We start from the raw sequence: 27,313 nt of genomic DNA on the forward strand, positions 1-27,313 counted from the left end.
TGAATTGCCTTTTGTTGAGATTCAGTGTGGAGCTGCACATAGAATGCGCAGGGCAAACAGTAAGTGTAGATGAAACTTCTGCTCTGAAGCTTTTTTCTCTTTCAGCATTATCTGTACAATTCCATGCACACTTTCCTGGAAGCTACACCTTACTGAAGATGCTAGTTTATTTTGCTTATTTTCCATCCCTCTTTCGCATACATTCTTCTCAGATTGCAGGAAGACACTTTCTAGCCAAACTTTATGAAGGGTAAGCTGGGAGGGGGAGCATTCTCTCTCCAAACAACTGTCCTGGGAATGGATTGCTTAAACACCCTCCCTCCTTCAGTCTTTTGCCTCTTATTGGTTGTAGAGACTGAGAGACGCATGTATGCTCTCTACCAGCCCAATGCTCCTCTCATACAAAGCGGGAAGCTATGCAAAGACTTTCTCGATGGTGTTCATGTTTCAGTCTTGGAGTGATGTAAAACCAACTCTCACAAAGCAGCCAGAGAAAGAAGGGAAGGTTTTGCCTGGAAGGTTTTGCTCCTGCCTGAGGGTGGACACAACTTGGTGTGTAACCAGCCTGAGTTCAAGCACTCCCAGAGTAAGTAACCACCTGTCTTCTTTGTGTTTCCCATAAAGCTTTATGTTATCTAGCAATGTGTGAAGAAACTGCTCTGCATGGAGAGGAGGTTTGCTGTATAGAAATGTCTGAATAATAACAGTGAAGATTTAAAGGGTATTTAACACACACAAACTTTTGCATCCATGCTCAATATGGTTCCTTCGTTATTTCTGTTTTAAAATAAACATCCTTCCGCAGCCTTTCAATTGAAGGGCTGTGGCTCAGTGTCTGCTTGCATGCAGAGCGTCCCAGGTTTCAACCATGACATCCCCACATAGAGCTGGGAAAGTGACCATTGTCTGGACCTCTGGGGAGCTGATGCCTGTCAGTGTTGATAGCAGAGAGCTAAAGGGAAGGCTCTAGGCTGATGGTGCCTGGTTTAGGGAGAGAATTAAGCTTTTGCCTTCACAGCTGTGACCCTGGAGTCCTGGGACAAAAGTTGAAGGCAGACATTGCCTTCAGACCCTCCAATCTGGTTGCTTCGGGGGAGAGGATGCTGGACTCGACTGACTTTTGATCTCTTCCTGCAGATCAGATCTTAAGCAATAGTAGACCTGGAATGCACCTGCATCCTGGGGGAGTGCTGTAGCTTAGTGGTAGAGCATTTGCTCTGCACACAGAAGGTCCCAGGTTCAATCCCTGGCACCTCCAGAATGTCCCCTACCTGAAACCCTGGAAAGCTACTGCCTGTCAATGAAGACAACATACCATGTTAGAGGGAACGATGCTCTGACTCCATAGAATGCCATTTCCTGGTTTCATCTCCTTCATGAGTAAACTGGGAAGGCCAAGGATGTAGTTTGCACGTATGCAGCTTGTGATTCTGTTGTGTTTTCTCTTTCTTAAAAAAAATAAAAATAGGCTAGCTATTGGATGATGTGACACACAAGACTCCAGTTCCCAAGAAGAGTTCACTGCATCCCAAATCTCCATCCTGGGCACCAGCATGCATTCCAGGGACAACGACTCCACCCCCAGCCCCACTGAGCAGCCTTTGCAAGATCTTTACTCCTCTCCAGCCAACGTCTCCTCCCACTGCCCTATCTTTGTCTCCAGTTACCAGTTTGTCCTCATCCCAGTCCTCTACTGCATCATCTTCATCCTCGGACTGGTGGGGAACAGCATGGTGGTAGCAGTGCTGTGTTGGCAGCGGAGCCCGAGGAAAGTATCCAGCATTTACATCGTCAACCTGGCTGTGGCAGACTTGCTGGCCCTGACCACACTTCCTTTTTGGGCTGCATACTATACGTATGGGTACAACTGGCTCTTTGGCCCAGTGATGTGCAAAATCACCAGCTCGGTCCTTTGCCTGACCATGTTTGCCAGCATCTTCTTCATCACCTGCCTAAGCCTGAACCGCTACCAGGCAGTTGCCCACCCATTCCAGTCCCAGCAAGGGACACTGCAGCAAGCGTCCAAGACTGCGCTTCTGGTCTGGGGACTGGCGGCCCTAACTTCCCTGCCAACTTTCTACTTCCGCAACACCAAATACATCGTGGAGCTAGGTGTGACAGCCTGCATCATGGCCTACCCATCAGAGAAATACTCCAGCTGGTCAGCTGGGACAGCCTTGATGAAGAACATCCTTGGGTTCCTGGTCCCCCTCATCATCATTATCACGTGCTACCTTTGGATCAGGGTCCACCTGATGAGAGCTCAGGGGTTTGGGAAGAACCAGCAGATGAGGGATAGAGTCCTGAAGCTGGTGGCCACTGTGGTGGTGGCTTTCTTGGTCTGCTGGCTCCCCTTCCACATCCTCACCTTCCTGGATGCCCTTTCCTGGATGGATGTGATCAGCAATTGCTGGGTCACCTCTGCCATTGACGCAGCCCTACCGTTTGGGCTCTCCATGGGGTTCGCTAACAGCTGCATCAATCCTTTGTTGTACTATGTCATCAGCAGCCAGTTCCAGGAGAAACTCCAACATTTGTTCAAGCTGAGGCTCTATCAGTTCAAGGGGAAAACCTTTGCCCCAGCAAAACTTGCTCCCCCAAAATCACGGAGTCCCTGATGGGGGCAGACCAAAGCAGAGTCTATGCGAAGCCACAGACACACCCACCTTGGGTGCCCTGAGTGAGTGAGCAGCATCTGGAAACTTTTAGGAGGAGGAGGAGGAGGCTGCATTCTTGCTCGGTTTCCTCGCCTGCTTTTTACACATCTCCTGGAACAAACTGTCCAGTAAAGACTGTGCTTTCAATTTCTTGAACTAATTTTGACTTCTTCATGCATTTTACTTGCTCTGTGTTTTGTTTTTATACATTGGGGGGGGGGATGGGACAGGGTTTGACTTACCGTCAGTAAACATTTGGGTGACATTACAAACCCAGTAGCTGTTTGTGACAAAAGGGCAGCCCTTCTGGCTTCTAGATGCCATCAGGGAGGAAAGCTGGCTTACAGGAAATGCCAGAGGGAGGGAGGGGGAGAGAGAGAGAGAGAGAGAGAGAGAGAGAGAGAGAGAGAGCGAGAGAGCGCAGTATGTAGTCATTTCTGCCTTTGAAATTCCGGTAATGTCCGGGAAAATCCGGACGTATGGCAGCTATAGTGTGTAGAGCAAGTGCACAGACAGCCCTCTTGCTTTGGATGTGCTAAAACAATAAAGAGTCTTGTGGAATCTTAAAGACTACTGGGTCTACTATGGCCTCAGCTTACATGGACCAGTCAGGGCTGGTCCAATACATTTTGCTGCCTGAGGCAAGGGATAAAATGGCTCTCCATCTCACCCCATTCCATTTACAGAAGCCAGCTAGACTGGTTGCTGAATCTTAGTACCCACATTGACAATGGGGCAGTGTCTCTCCCATTTCCTGGGGGCAGCAAGTTTGTTGGGGGTGTGAGGATGCCAGGCCTCACCCCTGCACTCCCTGTTCCCATCTGCCAACTGAAGCAGCTGCCTCACTCTGCCTCATGGTAGAGCTGGCCCTGAATATAGTCCACTTCATCAGATGTTTGAGGTGTTATCCTGAGTTATAGATATACATACCTTCCGGGAATGGGAGGAGAAATTCAATTAAGTTCTCATTTAAAAGCAAACCTCCCTAATTCACACTTTCTGGGGGGAGGGAAATGCAAGAACTGAAACACAGCCATCCTTTGAAATTAATGTTGTATATTTTGTGATATTAAATCTCTGCTGGGATTCTCTCACCAAAGAGGACTTGCCCTAAACCTAGGTTTTGGCATCCAGAGATTTTCCTTTATAACTATTTTATTTTACCTTGCAACCAACACGGACCACAGTAGAGAAAGAAAGTGCTAAAGTTTAACTCTTCACCCCATCTGCTGCAATCCCAATTATCATCAGCCCCCTCCCTGCCCCTACTGCTAGGTAAAGGTAAAGGGACCCCTGACCATTAGGTCCAGTCGTGACCGACTCTGGGGTTGTGGCACTCATCTCGTTTTACTGGCCGAGGGAGCCGGCGTACAGGTCATGTGGCCAGCAGGACTAAGCTGCTTCTGGTGAACCAGAGCAGCACACGGAAACACCGTTTACCTTCCCGCCAGAGTGGTACCTATTTATCTACGCCCCTACTGCTAGCAGCCTGCTATTCATGGGCGTAGCCAAGGGGGCCCAGGGAGGGGAAGCTGCCCCCCATCAACAAATATCGATAAAAATACATAGCAAACTAAGGTTCTGTCCCTCCCCAACAAAAGGCCTGCCTCCCTTAACAAAAATCCTGGCTATGCCCATGTTGCCATTTGCATATTTTTTAAAAAAGGCATGCACATTATGTGCAAAGATGTGTTTAATGATGTGTCTTCTTTGGACCCTGAGAATTAATTTTGTCACTCAGAATCAAGAAGTTGCTCTGAGGAGCATGATGAGCAGCTGTTATGATGTCAGCCTCTGCATTTATCTGTGGCACCTTTTAATGAGAAGAAAGTCTAACGACCTGCATTCAGAGGAGGGAGGTTGTTTTTTCTAAAACAGTCAGCAAAGTTGCTTGTTTATCTACTGTGTGCACAACTAGTAAACACCACTGAGGACAGCATGTTCTCCCCTCCTCACTGAACACATTGCAGCAGCAAAGTATTGGCTCCATCCAGGCTACTCATCCATGCAGACGTGATTTATTACTGCATCTGTAGAGGAATGCACAGCTTTGTTGCCACATGTCTCCAGCCAGTTGGACACATCTCTCTTTTGGCTCCTTCCTCTCTGCTTACACACAGACACACACACACACACACACACACACACACACACACACAGCCTTCTGATCATTACGAAAGGCCTTTCTGCAACATTAGGACTAGCACCAGCCATACATAGCATCATCATCTTTGGACATGATCCAGCATGCACTTAAGCTCAGTGATTTCAATTGCTGAGATGGTGCTGGCACTTTGAAGACTTAGGTTACTGTCCTAAACACACTTGCAACACAATCTTAAACATGGTTACTCAGAAGTAAGTCCCATTAAGAAGACAATAGGAACCCTGCACCTGGATCAGCCCAAAGGCCTATTTAGCCCAGCATCCAATTCTCAAAGTGGTGAACCCTAATGGGATGCCTACAAACAGGACACCTCCCTGCTTGCATACAAGAAATTGCCATTCCAAGGCAAAACTGTTCCTGATAGTGGAGGGAGAACATGGAATGGGGCCTACGTCTGAGTAGATGTATATTCTAGGATTGCACTGTGATTGTGGCCAGAGCTTTTGTGGACAAGAAACTTCTGGTGGTGTGGGCTCTGGTCCACAGAAGCTTATGCTGCAATACATAACACCTATTGGGTGCTAGAAAATAACTATGTTGCTTTTGCTGAACGAGATTAATACAGTTACCTCTCTGTGAAGCTGTGTTGGAGGACTATAGCTCTCTTCACACAGAAGGTCCCTGGTTCAATCCCTGGCTTCTCCAGTTAAAAAGATCTGGTAACTGGCATTGCAATATCTTCATTAAAGTGTAATGAAATGTATTGGGATTAAATGGGTCAATTGCCTATTGAAACCCTTTCATATGCAGAGTGAGCAGCGTTTAGTAAGTGAATGTTGGTTAGAGTAGACTTCTTGCAAGTAGACGTCTTCTCCACAGAGGGCTACAGTCCTCCTGTGAAAGGAGACAAGGAACTGTTGCCTCTCTTTGCCTCTTCACTGATCACTCTCTACTCCTTGAAATGTCTAGTAACACATCCCATATGTACAGAAGAACTGCTAACACAATCAGCATTCTAGCTAATGCTCTGCGTAAAACCCACAGCCTCTTCCCCTGACTCTCACAGATCCAGAGTCAGATCCTGACAGCAAACAGGACAGCTCCAGGACAGAAGAAAATCCATGCCCAAGAGACTGTTTTACCTCTGTCTACATTCCCGAACCAATGGGAGGGGGGATGACCCAGCAAGTCATACACTCGCCCTCTGTTCTGTTGCTATGATAAACCAATTCCCCTGCTCTCTTATTATAGGCATTGGGGATGTGCTAACTCAAGACATGGACCATGACAGCACTGTGTCATTTAACCCATTGCTCACGTTACACCAATGGCTTTTTTCCATTTCCCTAAGCTGAAAATAGTCACAGGTGCCCTTCCTCCATCAGACACATTTTGAGATGCTGAGGCATCTAGGAAGGTTACAGAGGCTCAAAATGCAAAAGCTGCCCTGCAAGCCCAGCTCCAGTGAACCATTATTAGTGATTGCTAAAGGTCTTGTGGTGGGCTTTGGCTCCCCTTCTTCTGTTTTTATCATGGCAAAAGTAGAGCCTTTCTCAGGAATTTTACCCATCCAGCTGTCCAAACCGGGGTTGATGGGGTGTGAGTGAAGGAAGCAGTCATTTATAGTCTTGTCTTCAGTGTGGGATGAATCATGTTTGGACTCGGGTCCCGAAAGAGCATCCCTTGAGAATCTCTCATTTTTGTCTTCATCCTGATAATGAAGGCTGATAATGATGCTCATCCCCACCAGTTGTTTCCCCCAGGATGGATTGGAAACAGCAGGCCTAAAACAGCTGATCCTGGGCAAGGCCCCTTCTTAGGGCTCCGCAGCCAGGTCTCATACCAGGGAAGGCAGCTGCTCTTTGAAGAAAGGAGTTGCAGTGTTGCAGTTGTCCTGATGGTGCCCAGGCAGACGCTGCAATGAGGATTTCCCCCTTCAGTCTTGCTACTCAAAATAGTGAATCTGAACTCTGAGGGTGCTTAAGAAGCAAGGAAGTTACTGCTGAATCAGGTCAGAGGCCCATCTAGCATCCTGTTATCACGGTGGCTCACCAGATGCCCCAAAGAGAAGCCCACCAGCAGGACCTGAGTTCAAGAGAAGCACTCTCCCCGCTTGTGATTCCCAGCAAATGTTATTCAGAGGCAGCAAGTGGAGGGAGAAGACTGTCATTGACATCCTCATCATGAATTTGCCTAATCCTCTTTTACAGCTGAGGGCAATAGTTTAACTATACTCTGTGGGAGTAAGTGCTTTATTTTATCTGTCCTGAAACTTCCAACATTCAGCTTCATTGAAGTCCATGAGTTCCACATCTGCCCCCACCCACCCACACTAACCTTTTTTAAAAACTCAAAAGCCCTCCCCTCATAGGTATGATGCTCCAGTCCCTGCTGCACTTTTCTTCCAGACAGTCTCTATTCTTGGTGGGATCCAATCACACATTGGCAAATTCATGTTTCACAATTAAACCTGATTCAAAACTTTTGCACGAGAAACCTGCTTCACCAGAATTGTACTTTTCGGGATAAGTAAAGTGATGGGGAGATGCATTGGAAAGCGGGATAACATTTGCTTGACACGTTGTTGCCTGAAATTGAAGCCATGGATTCTGCATCTGGTCCCAGTCTCAAGATGAATGTCAGGAGAGTTAGCTGACATTCCCACAAGGTCCTTTTAGGGGCTATGCAGGACTCAGGTTGCACCAACATGCTGGGAACCAGGTGCATGACAGTGGTGGATATCCTGTCTCTGGAAGCAAAAAACTTGTCTCTTACCCAGGTCTCTTTGCATTCATAGGCAAAGCAGACAGGTTCCTGGTACTATAGGTGGAAAACTGGAATAAAGAGAAACAAGGTTATTTTCTATGAACAAAAGGCACATTTGGATGTGGAGAATATTGTGCTAGTTTTCCTGATTATAATGTGAGTACTTCTGTCCCATTTTCTAATGTTCCTTTCACACTGCAGTACCTCTTGCATTTTGGAATTGTGCCTTTTTGATCAGCATTTGATCAGCAATAGACCTCCAGGTATAGGACGGTATATAAATTCTAATTCTAGTAATAATAATAATAATAATAATAATAATAATAATAATAATAATGCAATGAATCTCATTCAACCCAGTGGGTGTGGTGTGTTACATCAAATAATGTTATTGGACAGTGAAAACAGTAGGAAAGAGCTGTATGCTGGTATACTGCCCCATTTAAAAAACAAAAAACTTTACTCACATGCTTTTTGGGATAATGGGGCTGCAAACAAGGCTTTTTGATATGTGAGCTTAATATGTACTATATTCCATTAGTTCCAAAGGTTGGATCTACTTTTTCACATGTCCATGGGCTTAATCAATTAGAGCAGGGGTTGGCAAAGTTTTTGTGGCTTGGGCCAGTTCACGGTCTCACAGACACCACGGTGGGCCGGAGTGCAAACGCTATTTCTTGCACTTCTTCAGGCGCAAAGGAGGTGTGCGCAGCTTCCCATTGGCTGCAGGAGTTTTCTGCAGCCAATGGGATGCCGGCCAGCGTCACAGAAGGCTGTCCCCACTCTGCTCCATGCTGGCTTAGCGCGGCATATGGGAGCCAACCAACCGGGCGCTGGGGGCCCCTGAGTGGGCGCCGGGTGTCCATTGGCCGGCTAAACGACCCCCACGGGCCGCTTGTGACCTGTGGGCCTTAGGTTGCCAACCCCTGAATTAGGGGATCCTTATTTCCTTAATAAGGATTTTGGATTTTGTGTATGAGGAAACCTTTCAATGATAGGTGGAATAAGAGGATAGTTGTTATTTTTTATATTTAAAAAGGATGCCAAAAAGACATTTGCAAACAATCAATGTAACTGTGCTACCAGGAAATAGTCTCTGGATTCCCACCCCCACCCACTTTGAAGGAGTACGGTGTGTGGTTTCTCCAACAAACCTTATCTGGGAGTTTTGGAATTTATTCAGAGACATTCTGAAGTGCTTTGCTCATCCCTGTGTATAAAAAGGAAGATAAGACAGGGTTTTATACATTGCCAGTATCTTTGAAAACCGAAAACAAAGCAACACTTTGGACAAAGGGGATGTTAGCTATTTATGCACAGTATAGGAACTCTCAGAATCCTAGAATTGCAGAGTTGGAAGGGATTCTGAGGACCATCTAGTCCAACCCCCTGCAATACCTGCTCTGAGTGCTCACAGAAATGAAGGGAAGCCGGCGCCCACCAGGGCAAGGGCCTTTTCCCTAGCGACAATCCAGCTGTGCAATATCCTGCTAGGGAAGCTCCCAGCACCATCCTTGAGGTTCTTTCCGGCCAGCTGGACCATTCTGTTTCCCAAGGCCTTATTGAGTCATAGAAAACATTTACGTACTGCTATATCATTAAAAATATCCAAGCCATTTACGATAATTGCATGCTGCTTACTAGAACACAAATGGCTTACAATAAGTTTAGTTTGTGTGTGTGTGTGTGTTAACTTTGGGGTGGTAAGTCTTATCTGCTGGAAGGAGAAAGTGGAAACCTCTCATGAAGGATATGTGTGGCCTGGCTGGGTCACGGACAGAAGGCGGAGTGCAAGGACTGGAAAGAGAGAAAGACACATTTGTTTGAATGTTTAAGGAAGACGCTGTAATCTTCACCTAAGGAAAAACTAAGCCCATGCTTGGATTAACATGTGAATGTAAATACTTTGCATATATCCTTCTTTAGCTATATGTTCTGCATGTAAAAGGTTTTGAATATTTTATCACTTTAATTTCAAGAAAAGAATCAGAATTGCACATGATTTGGCTTCCTAGCTGCTACTCTGCCAGCACAGTATGCTGATAAAATAAATACGAAGAAAGAGAGGGAGAGAAAGAGAAAGTTCAAAACACACTTCAAAGACTGGTGCAAGAAAGAAAGAGAGAGAGAAAGAGAGAGAAAGAGAGAAAAAGAGAGAGAGCTGGCTAAGCAAAGCACTTCATATGGTGAGGTAAGCTGCAAACTTGCTTATTAAACTTAACTTTCCATTTTGCTCAGGTCTTGATCATTTTGCTATCAAGAAATTTGCTGAGGAGTTTGAAGAAGGCACAGTGAGTGGGAGTCTGAGAAATTAATTAGCGAAACTCTGAAACTTTTTACTCTTTCATGTGAAAAAGAAGACAAAGAAGATAAGAAGCGGTTTTATACATTGCTGGTATCTCTGAAAACCCAAAACAATGCAATGCCTGGGACAAAGGGAATTTAAGCCAATTATGCACTGTGTGGGAACTCTCAGAATCATAGAACAGTAGAGTTGGAAGGGACTCTGAGGCTCATCAAGTCCAAGCCCCTGCAGTGCAGGAAGAAATGGGTGCCCTGTTAATGCTGGAATCCTTGCTTTCTTTTCTTTTGTAAAAGCAAACAAATATAAAGGATTCTTCTTACACCAAATCCGGGTCAAAAAAACAAAGGTAAAACAGACACAGCAATATTAAGCGACGGAAAAAAGAACTTCCAATTTGTAGGTATACTTTTATCATAAAGATGAGCCTTTGCCAACCTGGTGTGCTTCAGAGGTTTTGAACTGAAATGTCATACTCAGTTATCTCAGGCTGATAGGAATTGTAGTCCAAAACCAGACTGGTAATCACGTTGCTTTTGAAAAACAACCAGTGGGGCAATATCAGAAGGTTTGCAGATGGTTTGCAGAGGATGCTATTTAAAAACTATTATTAAGAAAAATGACTGAAAGGGAGCATCTCACCCCTCAAACAGCCCAGTGAACACTGCCAGTCTGGGATGCTCCTCACCTGACAACCTGAGTAAGCAGTCAATGCTGATGTCCTGGTTTTGGTTGTGTATACCAGTTGAGACCAGGAAACCTAAAAGAGCATCTCACCCCTTCTATACCAAATTGACCACTGCACTCTGCAGGTGAGGGCCACCTGCAGGTACCAACCTATAAGGGGATTCCTTGAGGAGGTCACCAATAGAGGACCCCAATAGAGGAATTGAGCAGTTAGTGTCATGACACCTCCTCTTTGGAATTCCTCCCCCTTGAGTCTTAGGGCTCATTCACACTTAGCTTTGCTCTGCCTTTCTAGGCACAGGTCTTGGCTTCCCAGGTCTGTGTCTGAGCATTCCCACCCACCCACTGCTTTCCCCAGGAAAACTCCACCTTTACCACTGAATTGGAGCCAATGGGTTTTCTGTGGATTGCTGTTTGCTCTGGTTTTGTGGCAAATAGTGGGTTCCTGTGGCTCCTCTAGGGGTAAAGAATTAATATCATAAACATCATCTAGGATGGGGGGGGGGTGTCTGATGGGAGTTGTAGTCCAAAATATCTGAAGGGCAGCAGGTTGCAGAAGGTTGTTACAAAGGGGCACAGAGCGCTTGCTTCACATGCAGGAGGGTTACAGTCCAAGGGAATGTGTGGGAGGGCTTTATCTGTGGCATCACCTCACCTGGGGAGCTTCCTGCCCAAAGAAGTTAGCTCATCTTCCTCTTTATCTGTGTTCTGACATTTGAAGGTTTTCATTTTTTAAAGCAAGACTTTGATTCTCTTGCTGCTTCATCAATTGCTAGTCTCAATGGGTATGTGAGCACTGGTGTTTGTTTTTCTTAAGCACACTTTTAGAGTCTTGAATTATGCTTGGTTTGTTTCATTGTTTCAATAATGGGGTGTTGTTAATTTTAGTCAGGGGTATTTGTTTTATTCTTTAGGCCCCTCCAGACTGGTATTTTATTGTGGGTGTGGTGTATTCTGCACTTGACATAATCATAGTACATTTGTGGTGAATTTATTCTGCATTATTAGTTCTGTGATGCTACCGCATGGGGAGCATTAATGCTGTGGTGTATTCAATTTCCCCAGTATTTCAGAGGTGAAAAATAAGTGTGTTTCCAGGAAAGAGTGTAGTGGATGAACCAAACAGAGTAAATGATACCATACGAGTCATGCATACGAGTATGCTTATGGCAAAGAAAAGGAAACAATGGTTTGTGATAACCACTCAGAATAATAATAGTTCAGATGTACATTTCTTATAAGTTTGCTTTAAAGTTATCAAGCTATGGATTCGACCTGTTGTAATCAGTCTCCCAGAGTTAAAACGATAAGGACTTGGTTGCCCTCTATAGGCAAAAGAGAATTTTAAACTAAAATGCAACACATGGAGTTTTAGTGAGTAGAAAAGGCTCTTACAAGAAAACACACCCTTCGCCCCCCCAACAAAATATTTGAGGGGGGTCCTCATTCAAACAGTGTGCAAGCATTGCATCTTGTGATCAATTATTCGGGGTGGAGCTTACCAGCCCCCCCAATATTTTATTAAAGTTGGCCCCCCGACTTTGTGTCCATACAGCTTCTGCCTATTTGTATTTCATACAATATTTATATATATATATATATATTCTCCAAATTAAAGTTTTGCAATCACATATCCAACAGACATCATAAAAACAAGATTCCACAGAGTCTCCTGAACTTCCCTCCTCCCCTTTGTGGGGCCTATTGTTAGTCATTTCCTCCTACATCTTTTATAATAATCCAAATCTTTTGCACCTCCATTATATCCAAAATTAAACTACAAGTGTTATTCCAATCCTACTAACGATTTTAACTGTTTACAATGATTTTTAAGATAAATTAGAAATTTCCCCCATTCATTATCAAAATTTTGGTCTTCCTGATTTCTGATTGCCTGTTTGTATTTCAGATCTAGAGTCACGTTGCACATTTTAAAAACCCTACATGGACCCTTCATAAGCAGACAGTTTAACCGCGGCCACTCCCTTTTATTACAGTTTCTGGCAGAAATAAGGAGAACAGCTGCGCTCTGCTTTTCTCTCTCTCTTTTTTTTCATGTACTTTCGGCAGCATCGTTAGGTCGTCACTGCACTCCGATTAAGCTTCGTATCAACACCTGGCTAGCAACGCGTTTCCGTGATCAGCATCAAGGTCTCGCCTTGCTATCCGCTCTATCACCCCCGCTGCGCGTTCTTTGCTCTGAGCACCCTGCAGCTTTGCAGGAGGAAGAGGGGGCACTTCTGACCTTGGCGCTGCTCCGGACTAGTTTCAGAAGCAGAAGCCGGCGGGTCTGCTGCCTATGCCTTCCAGTTGGCAAACCTTTTGCCCATAGAAGGGGGAATAGCACATGGGGCAGGGTCCGTCAGTTCCTCACAAAAGCCCTCTCTCCTTGCCGAAGGAAGGAAAACCCATCTTGCGGTCCTCACTGACTAGCACAGCTAACGACTCAGGCTCACGCACTGAAGTAAGCCCCGCCGACTGCAAAGGGACTTCCTCCAGGGAAAATGTGTTCCTCCATGCCCCTCACTCATCCCTGTCTTCCGCCGAATTAGCCCTCTGAATTAACCCCGTTCAGCCTAAGAGCAGAAAAGGGGTTGGCAAGTTGGGGCGGAGCGATCTGGCCCTTTAGCTTAGAAAGGCAAAAGTGTAAAAAAGGTAAAAACTGTAAAAAAATAAAATAAACAAACTACAGTGGTACCTCAGGTTACATACGCTTCCGGTTACAGACTCCGCTAACCCAGAAATAGTGCTTCAGGTTAAGAACTTTGCTTCAGGATGAGAACAGAAATTGTGCTCCGGCGGTGCGGCGGCAGCAGGAGGCCCCTTTAGCTAAAGTGGTGCTTCAGGTTAAGAACAGTTTCAGGTTAAGAACGGACCTCTGGGACGAATTAAGTACTTAACCCGAGGTACCACTGTACTGTAAAAAGCATGCATTTTAAAATGTGCACTGTCCGCAGTCCTAGATCCCTTTTCTGGCACTTAAGTCCCACTGATCACAGCGGCGATTACTTCTGGATAGCCTTGCACTGCAACATGGCTGGCATGGCTCATTTCATAGAACATGAGATGCAGGGTAGCGGGTTCGGGTCCCATGTTGGTTGAAAGAATCCTGCATTGCAGGGGGTTGGACTAGATGACCCTCGAGGTCCCCGATCGCTTCTAACTCTACGATTCTTTGATTCTAACACAGAGACACACAACCAAGAATTTGGCAATGACGTGCTGCAGTGTGCAAGTAAAGTAAATGCCATATTTGGGGGGGGGGTTAAAGGGGGAAAGAGGGGAGGGAACGATAGCATGAGGGAGGAAACTTTTCCTTGCTAACTTTTCCCTCCCCTCTTTTCACCCCTAAGCAGTCAGTCCACCAATTTGTATGGGAATAATAAACACCATACCAACCTATGTACGACTGCTATCAGGATTTCTAAGCTAATGTATGTTAAAGCTCTATGAATGTACGTTATTCTATTTTTTCGTGCCTCGTACTTGATGCTGGTGATGGCGCAAGCAGTTTTTTTTAATTTGAAGAGGAGAAGTCGTGGGAGAGTTACTGCGGCATAGACATTTTGATTTCATAAATATATATATTTCTGGTTCCTTGGGACTAATTTTTAATTTTTCCTTTCTGCGGTTGCTCTGCTCCGTTGCGTCAGCCAGTCTTTCAGATTCACAGCAGGTACCTATCCATGCTTACTCAGAACTCAGTCGCACTATTTTCAGTTGGGTTTCCTCACGAGTATGGGTGCATAGCGTTGTAGACTCAGCTGCCTTCCAGGCCAATTCGAAGTGCTGGTTTTGACCTATGAAGCTATAAATGGCTCAGGGCCGCAATTCCTCAAATACCGTCTCTCTTCGTATGAACCAATCTGGGCCCTGCGTTCATCAGGCCCTTCTTCGTGTGCCTCCTCCTTGAGAGGTGCGGAGCGTGGCGACAGGGGAACGGGTCTTTTCTGCAGTGGCTCCCTGTCTGTGGAATGCTCTCCCCAGGGAGGTTTGGGCGCCAGACAAAAACCAGGTCTTTGGCTGTTTGATATCCCGTGCCATTTTAAAATGTGTTGTAGGAAGGGGGATTATTGGGTTGTCTTTGTAGGTTTTTAATTATTATTAATTATTTTGTGCTTTTTAAATCGTAATTTTATGTTGTGAACTGCCCTGAGACCTGCGGGATGGGGCGGTATACAAATTTAATAAATAATAATAATAATAATAATAATAATAATAATAATAATAATAATAATAATAATAAATTCAAAGTAACATGTAAACATGTAACATGTAAACATGTCAGTGCAGCATGGCATGGCAAAGCATCCCCCCATATACATAACCAAAAACAGTGTCCACGCCTCTCTTCAAAAACATAGGCTATTCTACTGTTCTCCATTACATATTGTTGTCAACAGAGATTTTCAACTCTGACAAATACGAAAGATCAGAAGGGGGGGGATTGTGTTGTTGGGGAGATGAGAGTTTGTCTCAAATTTTGTCTTATAAATGACATTACCTGACAAAAGCAACTTCACACCTCCCATTCAGTTTGTATATAAACTTAAGGTACATATGTAAGAGGCTTGTTTTTAATTTTATTTTGGGAATAATTCATGTTGTTATGTAGCTTCATTGTTTCACACTTTCTGGATGCTTCGTGATCATATTATATAGCAGCTGTGTTCTGTGTTATAAATTAAGCACAGCTAAGCGTTGTTTCTTTTTGTTTTTCAGTGTATTTTTTTTTATCAATAAAAAAATGGTATGGCATGAGCAAATTTTTATTCTGAAAGTGTGGCCCAGAGAAAACAGTTTGCGAACCACTGGTTTAGCTAGTTGGGAGAGGGGAGGCTTCTCACGCCCTTAGAATCCTAGAACTGTAGGGCTGGAAAGGGTCCCGAGGGTCATCTAGCCCAACCCCCCGCAATGCAGGAATCCAAACTAAAGCATCCGTGACAGATGACCAACTTCGGCGTAAAAACCTCCAAAGAAAGAGAATCCACTTCCTGGGAAGTTTTTCAGCAGAGGTTGGGTGGTTATCTGTCATGGATTATTGTTGTACCGCCCAACTCTATGTTTCTAAGAACGTTGCAATAAGAAAACCCCTCTTCTGGGAAGATGTATCCTTAATTGCGGGCAGAAGCTAGTGGTATACAATAAAGTTTCCCGCAAGTTTTTCTTTAAGGTGAACGCTGAAGGTGTCTGCTGAATTTCTATTGGTGGAGCCTTTGGACCAATGACAAGACAGGCTTTGTTTCAGGTGGTTTGAGGAGCCTCGCCCAGGACAGTTCAGCAGCTGAACTGACTCGGTAGCGAGCGGGAGGCAAACTGAAGCAGCTTCTGCGGACGGAGATTCGGAATCTGAGGAGAGAAAAAGGTAAGACTGAGAGCTCCAGGAGCCTCCTCGGTTCACCCGGGCTGACTCGCGTTCAGAATCCTCCGCAGGGACTTCCAGAAGTGCATTTGGAGGGGGCTCCCACCTTGCAGGAAAGCGCCCCCGCTGCTCACACTGCCTCTTGGCGCCAAACGGAAGCCTCCGAGACCCTTTGTCATCGAAGCGGAGCAAACGGTCCGCGGGGGATGGAAATACATAGGTTTTTCTATGTGGTAGGGATAGCATTTCAACTGAAGCCCCAATTTTTCAGGTCCTAAAGATGAGCATCCAAAGATGCGTATGCGCCGGGATGCTGTTCCGAAGGGATGTGCGCGTGCGCGCGTGGAGCGACTGTGGTGGGAATCGGCACCTGCTCGAACTTAAACAATTGCAAAAGTTTATTCGCCTAAGAACTTGAAAGGATACGCATGCATGGGGAACCGGGAACAAAACGTTGGGGTCGGGCTTCCTTGTGCCCTAATATTCGAGTTAGCTGTGTGTCGCCCGCCCTGGTCCCCGTAGCACCCGCTCTCTGCGCTTGCATGGCGACTTGGAAGAGGACTTCTGTTTTGCAACAAGGAAGGGGTGATTTTGGGGTGGTGGTGGTTTGGTGTTGGAAGATTTAACTTTCCGATCCTCAGCTGTCCCCAATTAGGTTTAGAAGAAACCTTCTGTTGAGTCTTCCCCTCTCTCCTTGCAAGGAGACTTGAACACGGATCATCTCCCCACGCCACAGCAAAGCAAATTCAGCTCGGAAAAAGCGCCACAAAATATTTATTTTCGTGGGGAGGGTGAGTGTGCATACATGCAAGTTTGGGGCGTCCTTCGCAGTTTCTTAGCTTCTCGAATGTGCTGCAAATGAGCTGGCAGCAACCGCTGCCCTTCATAGGAGTCTTTTTGTTTTGGGGACCAGCCTTTCGCTTATGCGTGGTTTGCCCCGGTGCCGTTTGCCTGTAGTTGAGCCTCCTTATTCCCCTCATAGCTGTCAACCTTCCCCTTTTTTTGCGGGAAATTCCCTTATTCCAGCGCCGTTTCCCGCTGCTATCCCGGATTGTTAGATATCCCGTACTGTCCCCGGAACAGGTGAGGCTGCTGATCCCTTATTTTCAAATCTGAAAAACATTTGTTCTCCAAATGTTTTAGGTGAAGGCTGGTGAAAGTTGTTCTGCAAAGCCTCTGGAGCGGGCAGCAAATTGGCAAAAAGTTTCGTTTTTGTGGACCAGTTCAGTTTGGCGACGAGAACAGAGGTAGAGTTTTGCTTATTGTGATCTTAGGCTCGTCCATGCAGGATAAAAGTGAATGGTTGAATCTCAGAGCGGGAGGGAACCCCAAGAGTCACTTAGCTCAGGCTCCTATTGATGGAACCTGTCTGTTGAAATTGTGCATACCATTCGGGAACCAGATGCCAGGAGTGGCGGTATAGAAATATTTCCAATGAATGCATTAAATACCATTGAAAGAAATCACCCCCGTATGGTACTCCACAAGAATTATGTTATTTATTTTATTTTCCTTAAAGTTTAAGCACTGCTTGACTGTATAAAAATATCATTTCAAAGCGATTAACGGGGGGGGGGGATAAAACAATGACTTTAGATGTGAAAACTGTTAAAAACAAGTATTTAAACATTCAAAGAATAATCATTTAAATCAATGATGAGCCAAAAACATTTCAATATTCTACATATCTTGGTAGGATTGCCTAAACGGACATGTTTTAATTTTATCTTTTCTTTTTATTTTTATTGAATCTTCAACAGAAAATAGAAAGGAGAAGAAGAAAAGAATCACAATTATTAACATTAGCAAAAACATGATGAATGAAAACAGGTTTGTTATGATTCACACGTTTTTTGAAAATAGCTGTTATTTATTTATTTCGAAAACATGTTATTTTACTTTCTTTGCTATAGAGTTTGGATAGTGTGTATGCCAGCCTGAAAATAAGTATTTATTTATGAAAGCTCAACTATATTATAAACTGAGATAACTCCTTTGTTATGTACCCCATTACCTGAACCTCATTAACTTTCTGTATGTTTTACATTATGGTTGTAAAATGTTTAATGATGTTTTTATGGGTTTGTGGGGTTGTTGTTTTTTTTTGTAAACTGCTTTGAGTCCCCCCACCCCACCCTCTAGTAGTATATTCATTTTATGAAATAAATAAATAAGCAAAAAGAAATATCAAATTGCATAGAAATTGCCATGATTACTTTGACCTCTTGCAACTTTCAGTTTGTGGGATAATTCTTCTAATAGCACTGTTTGCGAAACTACAGTGTAGCATTGATCCACATTTAAGAAATCCAAAGCTTTCCAAGATCTGGCTATGTCAGTGTGAGCTTCAGTTAACAGATATATAAGTCCTTACTTACTAAATTCATTGTTTCTCCTGTAAATACATCAGGTAGAGCCAAATAAGGACAGAGAGGACTACTTTGTGCTGTGATCAGTGAAATACTGTTCCAAAAAGTAGTCCCACCACTTGTTTTTGGACATACCAAGGTCTGCACAGCCCCTCTAGCATACAGGAGTTGGTTTTGTGAGGGTCAAGCCCCAGCCATGGCTGACTTGAGAGGACATTCCTTTGTCAAAGCCAATGAAGACTTGTATGGTCTCTTTGACCAGCTTTCCTCCTTTATTTGCCAGTTTGATTCCCACCATCCACAGGGGTTTGCTTAAAAGAAGTGAATAAAATGTTGATTAGTGTTTTATAACATATAGAAAATAGTCATTTTAGTAGATTGGCTTCTCCTATGATTAGTTTTTCAGCACTTTTCAATTGTCAGCTAGCCCCCTTTTAATATAGTTTGAGCAATTAAAATGAAATACTTTAACTGGCACCCACGAGATGTATATAGTTCTAATTTTCTCAATGTTTAATTGCTTTTTAATTACCCCCTCCCCATGCTTATAGCAGTTCTTTTAGAGGGCCTTCTATTTTACATACATATCTTAATTACCAGATGCACCAGATGGACGGGGTATACATAATAAATTATTATTATTAATTATTATAATTATCATAATTGCTATTGCTTTTATTTCACAGTAAAGAGGAAGGAAAAGCAGAGACTGGCCCACAGCCTTCGGATGGGGGAGCAGCTGGCACCAGTATTGACTCTCCTGTTGAGGGGGAAGAAGAAGCCCTGGCAGCGTTTGATGTGCTTGAAGAAATTGAAGAATTGTATGAAGATGAAGATGATCAGTTTTTAGACCTATCCCTGGCAAGGGAGGATGATATGGATGCTCTATTCCCAATGTTGGCAGCAACTCTAGGAAGCGAGCAAGAGGTGGAAGAGGGGCAAGAGGATCAGGAGGATCAGGAGGGGCAAGAGGATCAGGAGGGGCAAGAGGATCAGGAGAATCAAGAGGGGCAGGAGGATCAGGAGGGGCAAGAGGATCAGGAGGATCAGGAGGGGCAAGAGGATCAGGAGGATCAGGAGGGGCAAGGGGATCAGGAGGGGCAAGAGGATCAGGAGGGGCAAGAGGATCAGGAGGATCAGGAGGGGCAAGAGGATCAGGAGAATCAAGAGGGGCAGGAGGATCAGGAGGGGCAAGAGGATCAGGAGGATCAGGAGGGGCAAGGGGATCAGGAGGGGCAAGAGGATCCGGAGGGGCAAGAGGATCCGGAGGGGCAGGAGGATCCGGAGGGGCAGGAGGATCCAGAGGGGCGAGAGGATCCAGAGGGGCGAGAGGATCCAGAGGGGCAAGAGGATCCAGAGGGGCAAGAGGATCCAGAGGGGCAAGAGGATCCAGAGGAGCAGACCGAATTTGACACAGATGAATTTGTTGATGCTTTATCATCATTTATGGACTTAACTCAACTGGAAGATGAAGAACATGATAGGGAAGAGGGGGAGGCTGCTGGTGAATGTTCAACTAGCACTGCTTGGAATAAACGTGGCCAGGAATCAATGAAGTACTTCAAAGGAGCTCCAGTTTCCCACTGTATGTTGGGAACCTTTGCTGCTGATCCTCCTGTTGAGAGGCAAGAAGAAGAGGGAGGAAGAGGAAGAGGGGAGGCTGGCCCACAGCCTTTGGATGCAGGAGCAGCTGGCCGAAGTGCTGAGCCTCCTCTTGAGAGGGCGCAAGATAAGGAAGAGAGTTCGTCTCTGGAAGAAAAAGCTCCGGCAATGTTTGCAGAACCTGAAGAAATGGAAGAATCTTATGAAGATGCAGATGAACAGCTTGCAGGCATGTCCCAGGCTGACATGGAAACTCTGCCCCCAACATTGGCATCACGTCCAGGAAAGGAGAAAGTGAGCCAGTTGCCCTCAGAGAGCACCAAATTCGATGCAGATGATTTTGCCAAAAATGTATCATCATTTATGGGCTTAAATCAACCAGAAGGAGAAGACCGTGATCGTAAAGAAAATGCTGGTGGTGGAGCTTTACCTAGCATTCCTTGGAATAAACTTGGTCATGAAGCAGTCAAGTACTTCAGAAGAGCTCCAGTTTTCCACTACATGCTGGGAATCTTTGCCACTGATCCTCCTGCTGTGAGGCCACAAATGAAGAGAAAACAAGAAGAGGAAGGGAGAGGAAGAGGGGAGGCTGGCCTGGAACCTTTGGGTGGGGGAGCAGACGGCCCCAGTGTTGATCCTCCTGTTGTGAAGCCAAAAATAAAGAGATGACAAAGAGAGGAAGAGAGAGGAAGAGGGGAGCCTGGCCCACAGCCTTCAGATGGGGGAGAGGCCGCCCCCGTGTTGATCCTCCTGCTGAGGGGGTGTAATCTAAGAGAAAGTATTCAGAATAATGATGGCAGTGCCTGCAGAGTTTTTTGGTAGAATCTTATGCATAAGCTTAAAAAAAAGTAGAGAGGATCTTGCAACTCTTAAATGCCTATTATAGAATTCCAATATGCTTCTGCCTTTTTTAAAAAAAGTATTTTATTATTAAACCTTGAAATGAGCAAAGAAAAAGCAATATACAACAGTTAACATCAAATTCCAAACCCTTTTTGACACGAAAACCAAAAGAAAGAAGAAAAGAAATGCTTCTGCTTTTCTATCAGCTTTATCGATTTATGCAAAATCCTTGCTCTGTACTAATATCCTACTTTCTATAAATCAACCTTCAAACCCAGATATCCCAAGCTTATTTTTCTTTTTGTGCAAATAGTCCATAAGTAGTTTAAATCCTTAAAAATGTCAGCAATAATTTTACTCTAATTAAACATGCAAATCTATTAATTTCAATAACCATTCTTCCATAGTAATGATAAGCTCTTCTCTCTTTGTGCATATAACAATCTTGCTGCTGTAATCATATATTGAAATAATTTTCTATACTCTTTTTCTAATTGTATATCCATAGTCCCAGTAAGAAGTTCTGCTTTTAGTTGGATATTAACATTCAAAAACCTCTGTATCAATGTGTTTGTTTCTATCCATTATTTTTTACCTTTAAAAAAAATATTTCAATAAAGATTTTCTTCGTTTACAAAAGTATGTGCATTTTATCTTCTTTCAAGTCCCAGAGTATTTTCTACAGGTCAGTTACATTCAGTGTGAGACATTAGTGTTGTACACAGTATAAGGTTGAGGGAGAAGAGGGGGAAGAGGGGGTGGGGTGCACATTGGTGTACATGAGTGCACAGGGTGTACACGGGCATGTGTGTATGGGTATACATGAGTGCATGTGAGTGTACATGTACATGGGTTATGTGGGGGTGTACATGGGTACATATGGGTGCAGAGGGGAGTGCTGTGGGGCTTCATGTGTCTAAAGAGAAAGCACCAGGAGATCAAAGCTTGAGTAAAGATGGGCAGACATGCTTAGCAACATGGCCTAAGGGGAGCCAGGAGGACTCAAATGTTATTATTTATTTTATTTATTGCATTTCTATCCCATAATTTTCCCCAAGGAGCTTTATTGGCTTCTGCGCTGAAGGAGCCAAGCCCAAAATGGCAGTATTGAGAATAAAACATGGAGAGGAGACATTTGAACCCAGTTCCCTGGATCTTAGTCACAATGCTGCATACCTTCTCCAACATTTCTCCAATGAAAATAGGGACGTCCTATTCTACAATTATTACAGTGGTACCTCGGGTTAAGAACTTAATTCATTTTGGAGGTCCGTACTTAACCTGAAACTGTTCTTAACCTGAAGCACAACTTTAGCTAATGGGGCCTCCTGCTGCCACCGCACTGCCGGAGCACAATTTCTGTTCTCATCCTGAAGCAAAGTTCTTAACCTGAGGTACTATTTCTGGGTTAGCGGAGTCTGTAACCCGAAGCATCTGTAAACTGAATCATCTGTAACCCGAAGCATCTGTAACCCGAGGTACCAATGTATTATTATTATTATTATTATTATTATTATTATTATTATTATTATTATTATTATTACTATTATTATTATTAATTAATAATAATAATTATTATTTATATAAATAATAATTATTATTTATTATCATAGCTTCCAACATGTATAAAAACATAATAAAACATTACACATTAAAAAACTTCCCTATACAGATGTCTTCTAAAGACTACTTATCTCTTTGGATTGGGGGTCACATAACTCCATGCCCTCCAACGTTTCTCTGATGAAAATAGGCACTGTGGTCTAAACCACAGGGCCTAGGACTTGCCGATCAGAAGGTCAGCAGTTCAAATCCCCGCAATGGGGTGAGCTCCCGTTGCTCAGTCCCTGCTCCTGCCAACCTAGTAGTTTGAAAGCACGTCAAAGTGCAAGTAGATGAATAGGTACTGCTCTAGCGGGAAGGTAAACGATGTTTCTGTGCACTGCTCTGGTTCACCAGAAGCGGCTTAGTCATGCTGGCCACATGACCTGGAAGCTGTACACCGGCTCCCTCGGCCAATAAAGCGAGATGAGTGCCGCAACCCCAGAGTCGGTCACAACTGGACCTAACAGTCAGGGTTCCCTTTACCTTTAAGGAAAAGTGGGAGTTTCCAGAATCAAATCAAAAACTGGAATGGCTTCTGTAAATCTGAGACTCTCCCTGGAAAATAGGGGAACTTGGAGGGTCTGATGCTGTTGGGTCTGATTTATGTGGAAGTGGGGATGGGGTCAGATCACCTCCGCAGGGACTGGAGTCCTCAGCTATTGGCAGATTTAATAACTGGCAAGGTCTTACTTGCTAGCAAGCAGGATGGTACATCTACTGCGGATTGATTGATACAGATATCAAATCAAGACTCCAGCTTTCCTCTGGGCAGGAGAGAGGGTGGCTCAGAGGGGCAGACTTTGGCTTGCATGAAGCACCTGGCAAAGCCACTGTCTCCCTGCCTGTCCCACCTTCTGGCTTCCCCAAGCTCTCAGCGGGCTGCAGGCATCCAGAGCCCCTGTGGACCACCACTACAGCAAGCCATGAGCTGACACCTACAAGTGGCAGGGCTACTTTCTGGCTCTGACCATCCTCACGGGCAGTGGCTGCAGCCTGGCCTGATACATCCACAACATTACCTACAACAAGGGCCAAAGGGTAGATCAGGTGCGGATGAACCGATGCACGCAGTCATGGTGAGCCTCAGGGAGGGGGTGGGACAGGAAGGAGGCACATTTCCAGTCCTAGAAGGAAGCAGAAGGGAAACAGCTCTGTTGCAGGAGGCCAGGTGGTCACATCTTTCAGGCACCTCTGCAGACCTCAGAGGTTGCTGGATGCAAGAACAGCCCATAGCTAGCTCTGGCCAAAGGGAGAGGCCTGTCTAGCCCAGCATCCAGTTCTCACAGTGCCCAAATAACCCTAAGAACCTATTGCCATTTCTGGTGTTGAATTTGGGCCAAACAGAGGGATTGGTTAGGTAGGGAGAATCTTGTGTCCCTGGACGAAGAAGTGAGGTGGGGAAAGGATGGGTAGCTATTTCTCTCTCAAAATGACTTCCTTGTTGTGAGATGCATGTCACTGTGACATCCACTTCCAATAGAACATTCTCTGCAGACGTAGTCAACTGCTCTTCTTGAATGTTATGAAAGCCAGGCCACAGTTTGAAAACTCAGGGACAAGGCAGGGGGTTGAGACTTACTTCCAAGACCTGGCATTTTATGGGGGAACACCCATTTGTTTTCATGCTGAAGTACGGTACCCAGATCCATATTTTTTGTTTCCAACCATCCTCCAGAGAGCAATGGACTTTGTCCAGACTCTCGGTCTTGCATTAACACTTTGGGGAGCGCGTTGTCTGGCTTCCTCATCATTTTTGCCTGATTCTAACCCGCCCCCTTTAAACAAGCGGAATTGAGGGAAACCAAAATCAGTAGCCAAAAATCCCAAACACAGATTGCTAGAGAGTCACAAACAGGGGATTGTATTATGTCACATCCTCTAAAATTTGTGGTGGGAACCTTATTCTTCCCGTCACTGCACCTATTCTTCTTACCTACAATGGGACGGACAGGTTGTCAGAAAGCTCTCTCCAGAGTGTGCATAGCATTTTGATCTGGACAATGGACTTTTGCAACTTTCAAGGATTATTGCGTGCCTGATTTTCATCGCTGTACCTGTTTGAATCCTGGCACATCTTTCAATGTGAGCAAACCTTGTATTTTATTGTTTACTTAAACAGTCTGAGAGTGATTTCACATAGATGGGATGGGATTCAACATCTGCCTGAGCATCCTTGGATGACATAATTCTTTTTAGAACATTACACACCCTTGTCTTCAAAGCTTCTAAAGATAACAATAATAATAATAATAATAATAATAATAATAATAATAATAATAATAATAATTAGGCCGGGCCGGGCTCAGGGTGGCTAACAAGCAATAATAAAAACAAATTGAATGAATACAACTTAAAAACAAGATTAAAATACAACATTAAAATATTGAAACATTAAAATATTAAAATGCAGCCTCGTCACAGGAGGAGAAAAGGAAAAAGGAAAAAGAAAGAGGGGGAGGGAATCAAATTGGCTCCAAGCCAAAGGCCAGGCGGAAGAACTCTGTCTTACAGGCCCTGCAGAAAGAAATCAGATCCCGCAGGGCCCTGGTCTCATGAGGCAGAGCATTCCACCAGGCCGGAGCCAGAGTTGAAAAGGCCCTGGCTCTGGTTGAAGGTAATCTAACTTCCTTAGGGCCTGGGACCACTAGGGTGTTGCTATTTATGGACCTTGAGGCTCTCCGTGGGACATACTGGGAGAGGCGGTCCCGTAGGTACGAGGGTCCTAGGCCATGAAGCACTTTAAAGGTCAAAACCAGCACCTTAAATCTGACCCTGTACTCCACCGGGAGCCAGTGCAGCTGGAAAAGCACTGGGTGAATATGCTCCCATGGCAGAGACCCTGTGAGGAGCTTCGCTGCTGCATTCTGCACCCACTGGAGTTTCTGGGACAGCTTCAAGGGCAGCCCTGCGTAGAGCGAATTACAGTAGTCAAGCCTGGAGATGACCGTCGCATGGATCACTGTGGCCAGGTCGGGGCAGGAAAGGTAAGGGACCAACTGCTTGATGCGGCAAAGGTGGAAAAATGTCGCCTTGGCTGTTGCTGTAACCTGCGCCTCCATGAAAAGAGAGGCGTCAAGGATTATACCCAAACTCTTAACGGAAGGCAATGGCACTAATTGGGCCCCTGCAAGAGAAGGGAGTTGTTCCCTCATTCCCATGCCATCCAGACCCAGCCATAGGACCTCTGTCTTTGAAGGATTTAGTTTCAATTGGCTCCCACAAAACCATCCAGCCACAGCTTCCAAGCATCTGGTCAGTGTGTCCGGGGCCGAGTCGATGTGGTCATCCATCAGCAGATAGAGCTGAGTGTCATCAGTATATTGGTGACAGCCCAGCCCAAAGCTCCGGATAATCTGGGCAAGGGGGCGCATAAAGATGTTAAAAAGCATCAGGGAGAGAATTGCGCCCTGCGGCACTCCACACACCAAGGAGTGGCGCGGCGACATTTCCCTCCCTAGTGCCACCCTCTGTCCCCGACCAGAGATAAAAGAGCACAGCCATTTACAGGCTATGCCCTGTATTCCCACGTTGGCGAGGCGGTGGTCCAGAAGATCATGATCGACCATGTCAAAGGCTGCTGACAAATCTAAAAGGATCAGCAGTCCTGACCCGCCTCAATCCAGTTGTCTGCGGAGATCATCTGTTAGGGCAACCAGAGCTGTATCAGTCCCGAAACTAGGACGGAACCCAGACTGAAATGGATCTAAAGCCGATGTTTCCTCCAGAAACCTACCAAGCTGTTCAGCAACCGCTCTCTCAGTTACCTTACCCAGATATGGAAGATTTGAAACTGGGCGGTAATTGGATAGGTCTAAAGGATCTAGTGAAGTTTTTTTTAAGAGCGGACACACCACTGCTTCCTTCAGTTCCCCTGGGAATGTCCCTGTACCAAGGGACAAATTGATAATTTCAACTGGGGGATCCGCGCGACACCTGGACATGCCCTAATCAGCCAAGACGGGCATAGATCGAGGAGGCAGGTGGTAGGCCTACCAGCTTGGAGGGTCTATCCACATCAGCAGGGAGTATCCGATCGAAATGTTCTAACACTGGACCCGAAGACAGTCAAGGGGCCTCCAGTTCTGTCACTGTATCTAAATTGGCAGGGAGGTCACAGGACTTTCTCCGCAAAAAAGCTCGTGCATGCCTCACAGCTGTGGGTCAAATTTGTGCTTAAATTTGGTTGTCCTCCTAAGGACGTTATCGACCTAATTATTCTAAAAAGTTGTGGCGGGCGAGAGCTAGCGGATGCAATGGAAGCTGCGAAGTAAGATTTCTTAGCAGCTTTCATAGCCATCTCATAGGCTTTCATAAGCGTCCTATAAGATGTTCTTGAGGCTCCGTCACGAGTCCGTCGCCATACTCGCTCTAGCCGTCTGAGATCCCTCTTCATTTTCCGGAGCTCCTCAGTAAACCAAGGAGCCCGGTTTCGACGGGGTCACAGAGGGCGCTTAGGCGTGATCTCATCGATGGCTGCCAAGAGCCAGTTATTCCAGTCCTTGACAAGGTCATCTAATGAGTCGCCAGGAGAAGCAGGGTCCTGCAAGGCCTGACAGAATCTATCAGGATCCATCAGCCTTTGCGGGCGAGCCCAAATAGGCTCATGAGCAGATAAGCTGCTCATGGGTGGAGATTTTTCACTCTGCTGAAATAAGTATTTGCATTCTTACACAAATAAGAAGAGGAAAGATAATCAATCAATAAACATCCTCTCCTACTCATCAAAACCCACCCAACAGCCTCAAACCAGCTCTTGCAAATGTGACATTCAGTTCCTTTTGGGCTTATAGATTTTGCTTAACTTCTGGCAGTTTGGCCTCCATTAAACGTGGCCAAATGTGGAAGGAGACATGAGAGCAGCTCTTGTTTTTTCAGAACTCTTCAGCACACTAATATGGAGTATTCCCCATAAAAAAATCTAAAAACAGAAGGGGTGGGATTGGGCGGTGGGAAGTGGATGGATCCAAGGTGGTGACCAGTCAGGGTTAAGATACTTAGCTCCATCCTCAAATG

The 27,313-nt window shown here is 45.1% G+C and overlaps 1 protein-coding gene and 1 long non-coding RNA gene across 2 annotated transcripts; both read left to right on the forward strand.

Annotated features, from left to right (window-relative positions):
• Positions 1-336: 336 nt before the first annotated feature.
• AGTR2 (angiotensin II receptor type 2) lies at positions 337-3,776 on the forward strand. Its single transcript, XM_028715311.2, is given in 3 exon segments — positions 337-586; positions 1,469-2,562; positions 2,565-3,776. Coding segments are annotated over 2 exon segments (1,125 nt in total). The 5' UTR covers positions 337-586; positions 1,469-1,553; the 3' UTR covers positions 2,681-3,776.
• Positions 3,777-17,030: 13,254 nt separating this feature from the next.
• On the forward strand, positions 17,031-19,279 carry LOC114589507 (uncharacterized). The gene is made up of 3 exons (XR_003704683.2): positions 17,031-17,128; positions 17,642-17,711; positions 18,937-19,279. It is a non-coding gene; the product is annotated as an uncharacterized LOC114589507 (long non-coding RNA).
• Positions 19,280-27,313: the final 8,034 nt, after the last annotated feature.

Source organism: Podarcis muralis, chromosome Z (genome assembly GCF_964188315.1).
Source record: "Podarcis muralis chromosome Z, rPodMur119.hap1.1, whole genome shotgun sequence".
NCBI classification, from domain to species: domain Eukaryota; kingdom Metazoa; phylum Chordata; class Lepidosauria; order Squamata; family Lacertidae; genus Podarcis; species Podarcis muralis.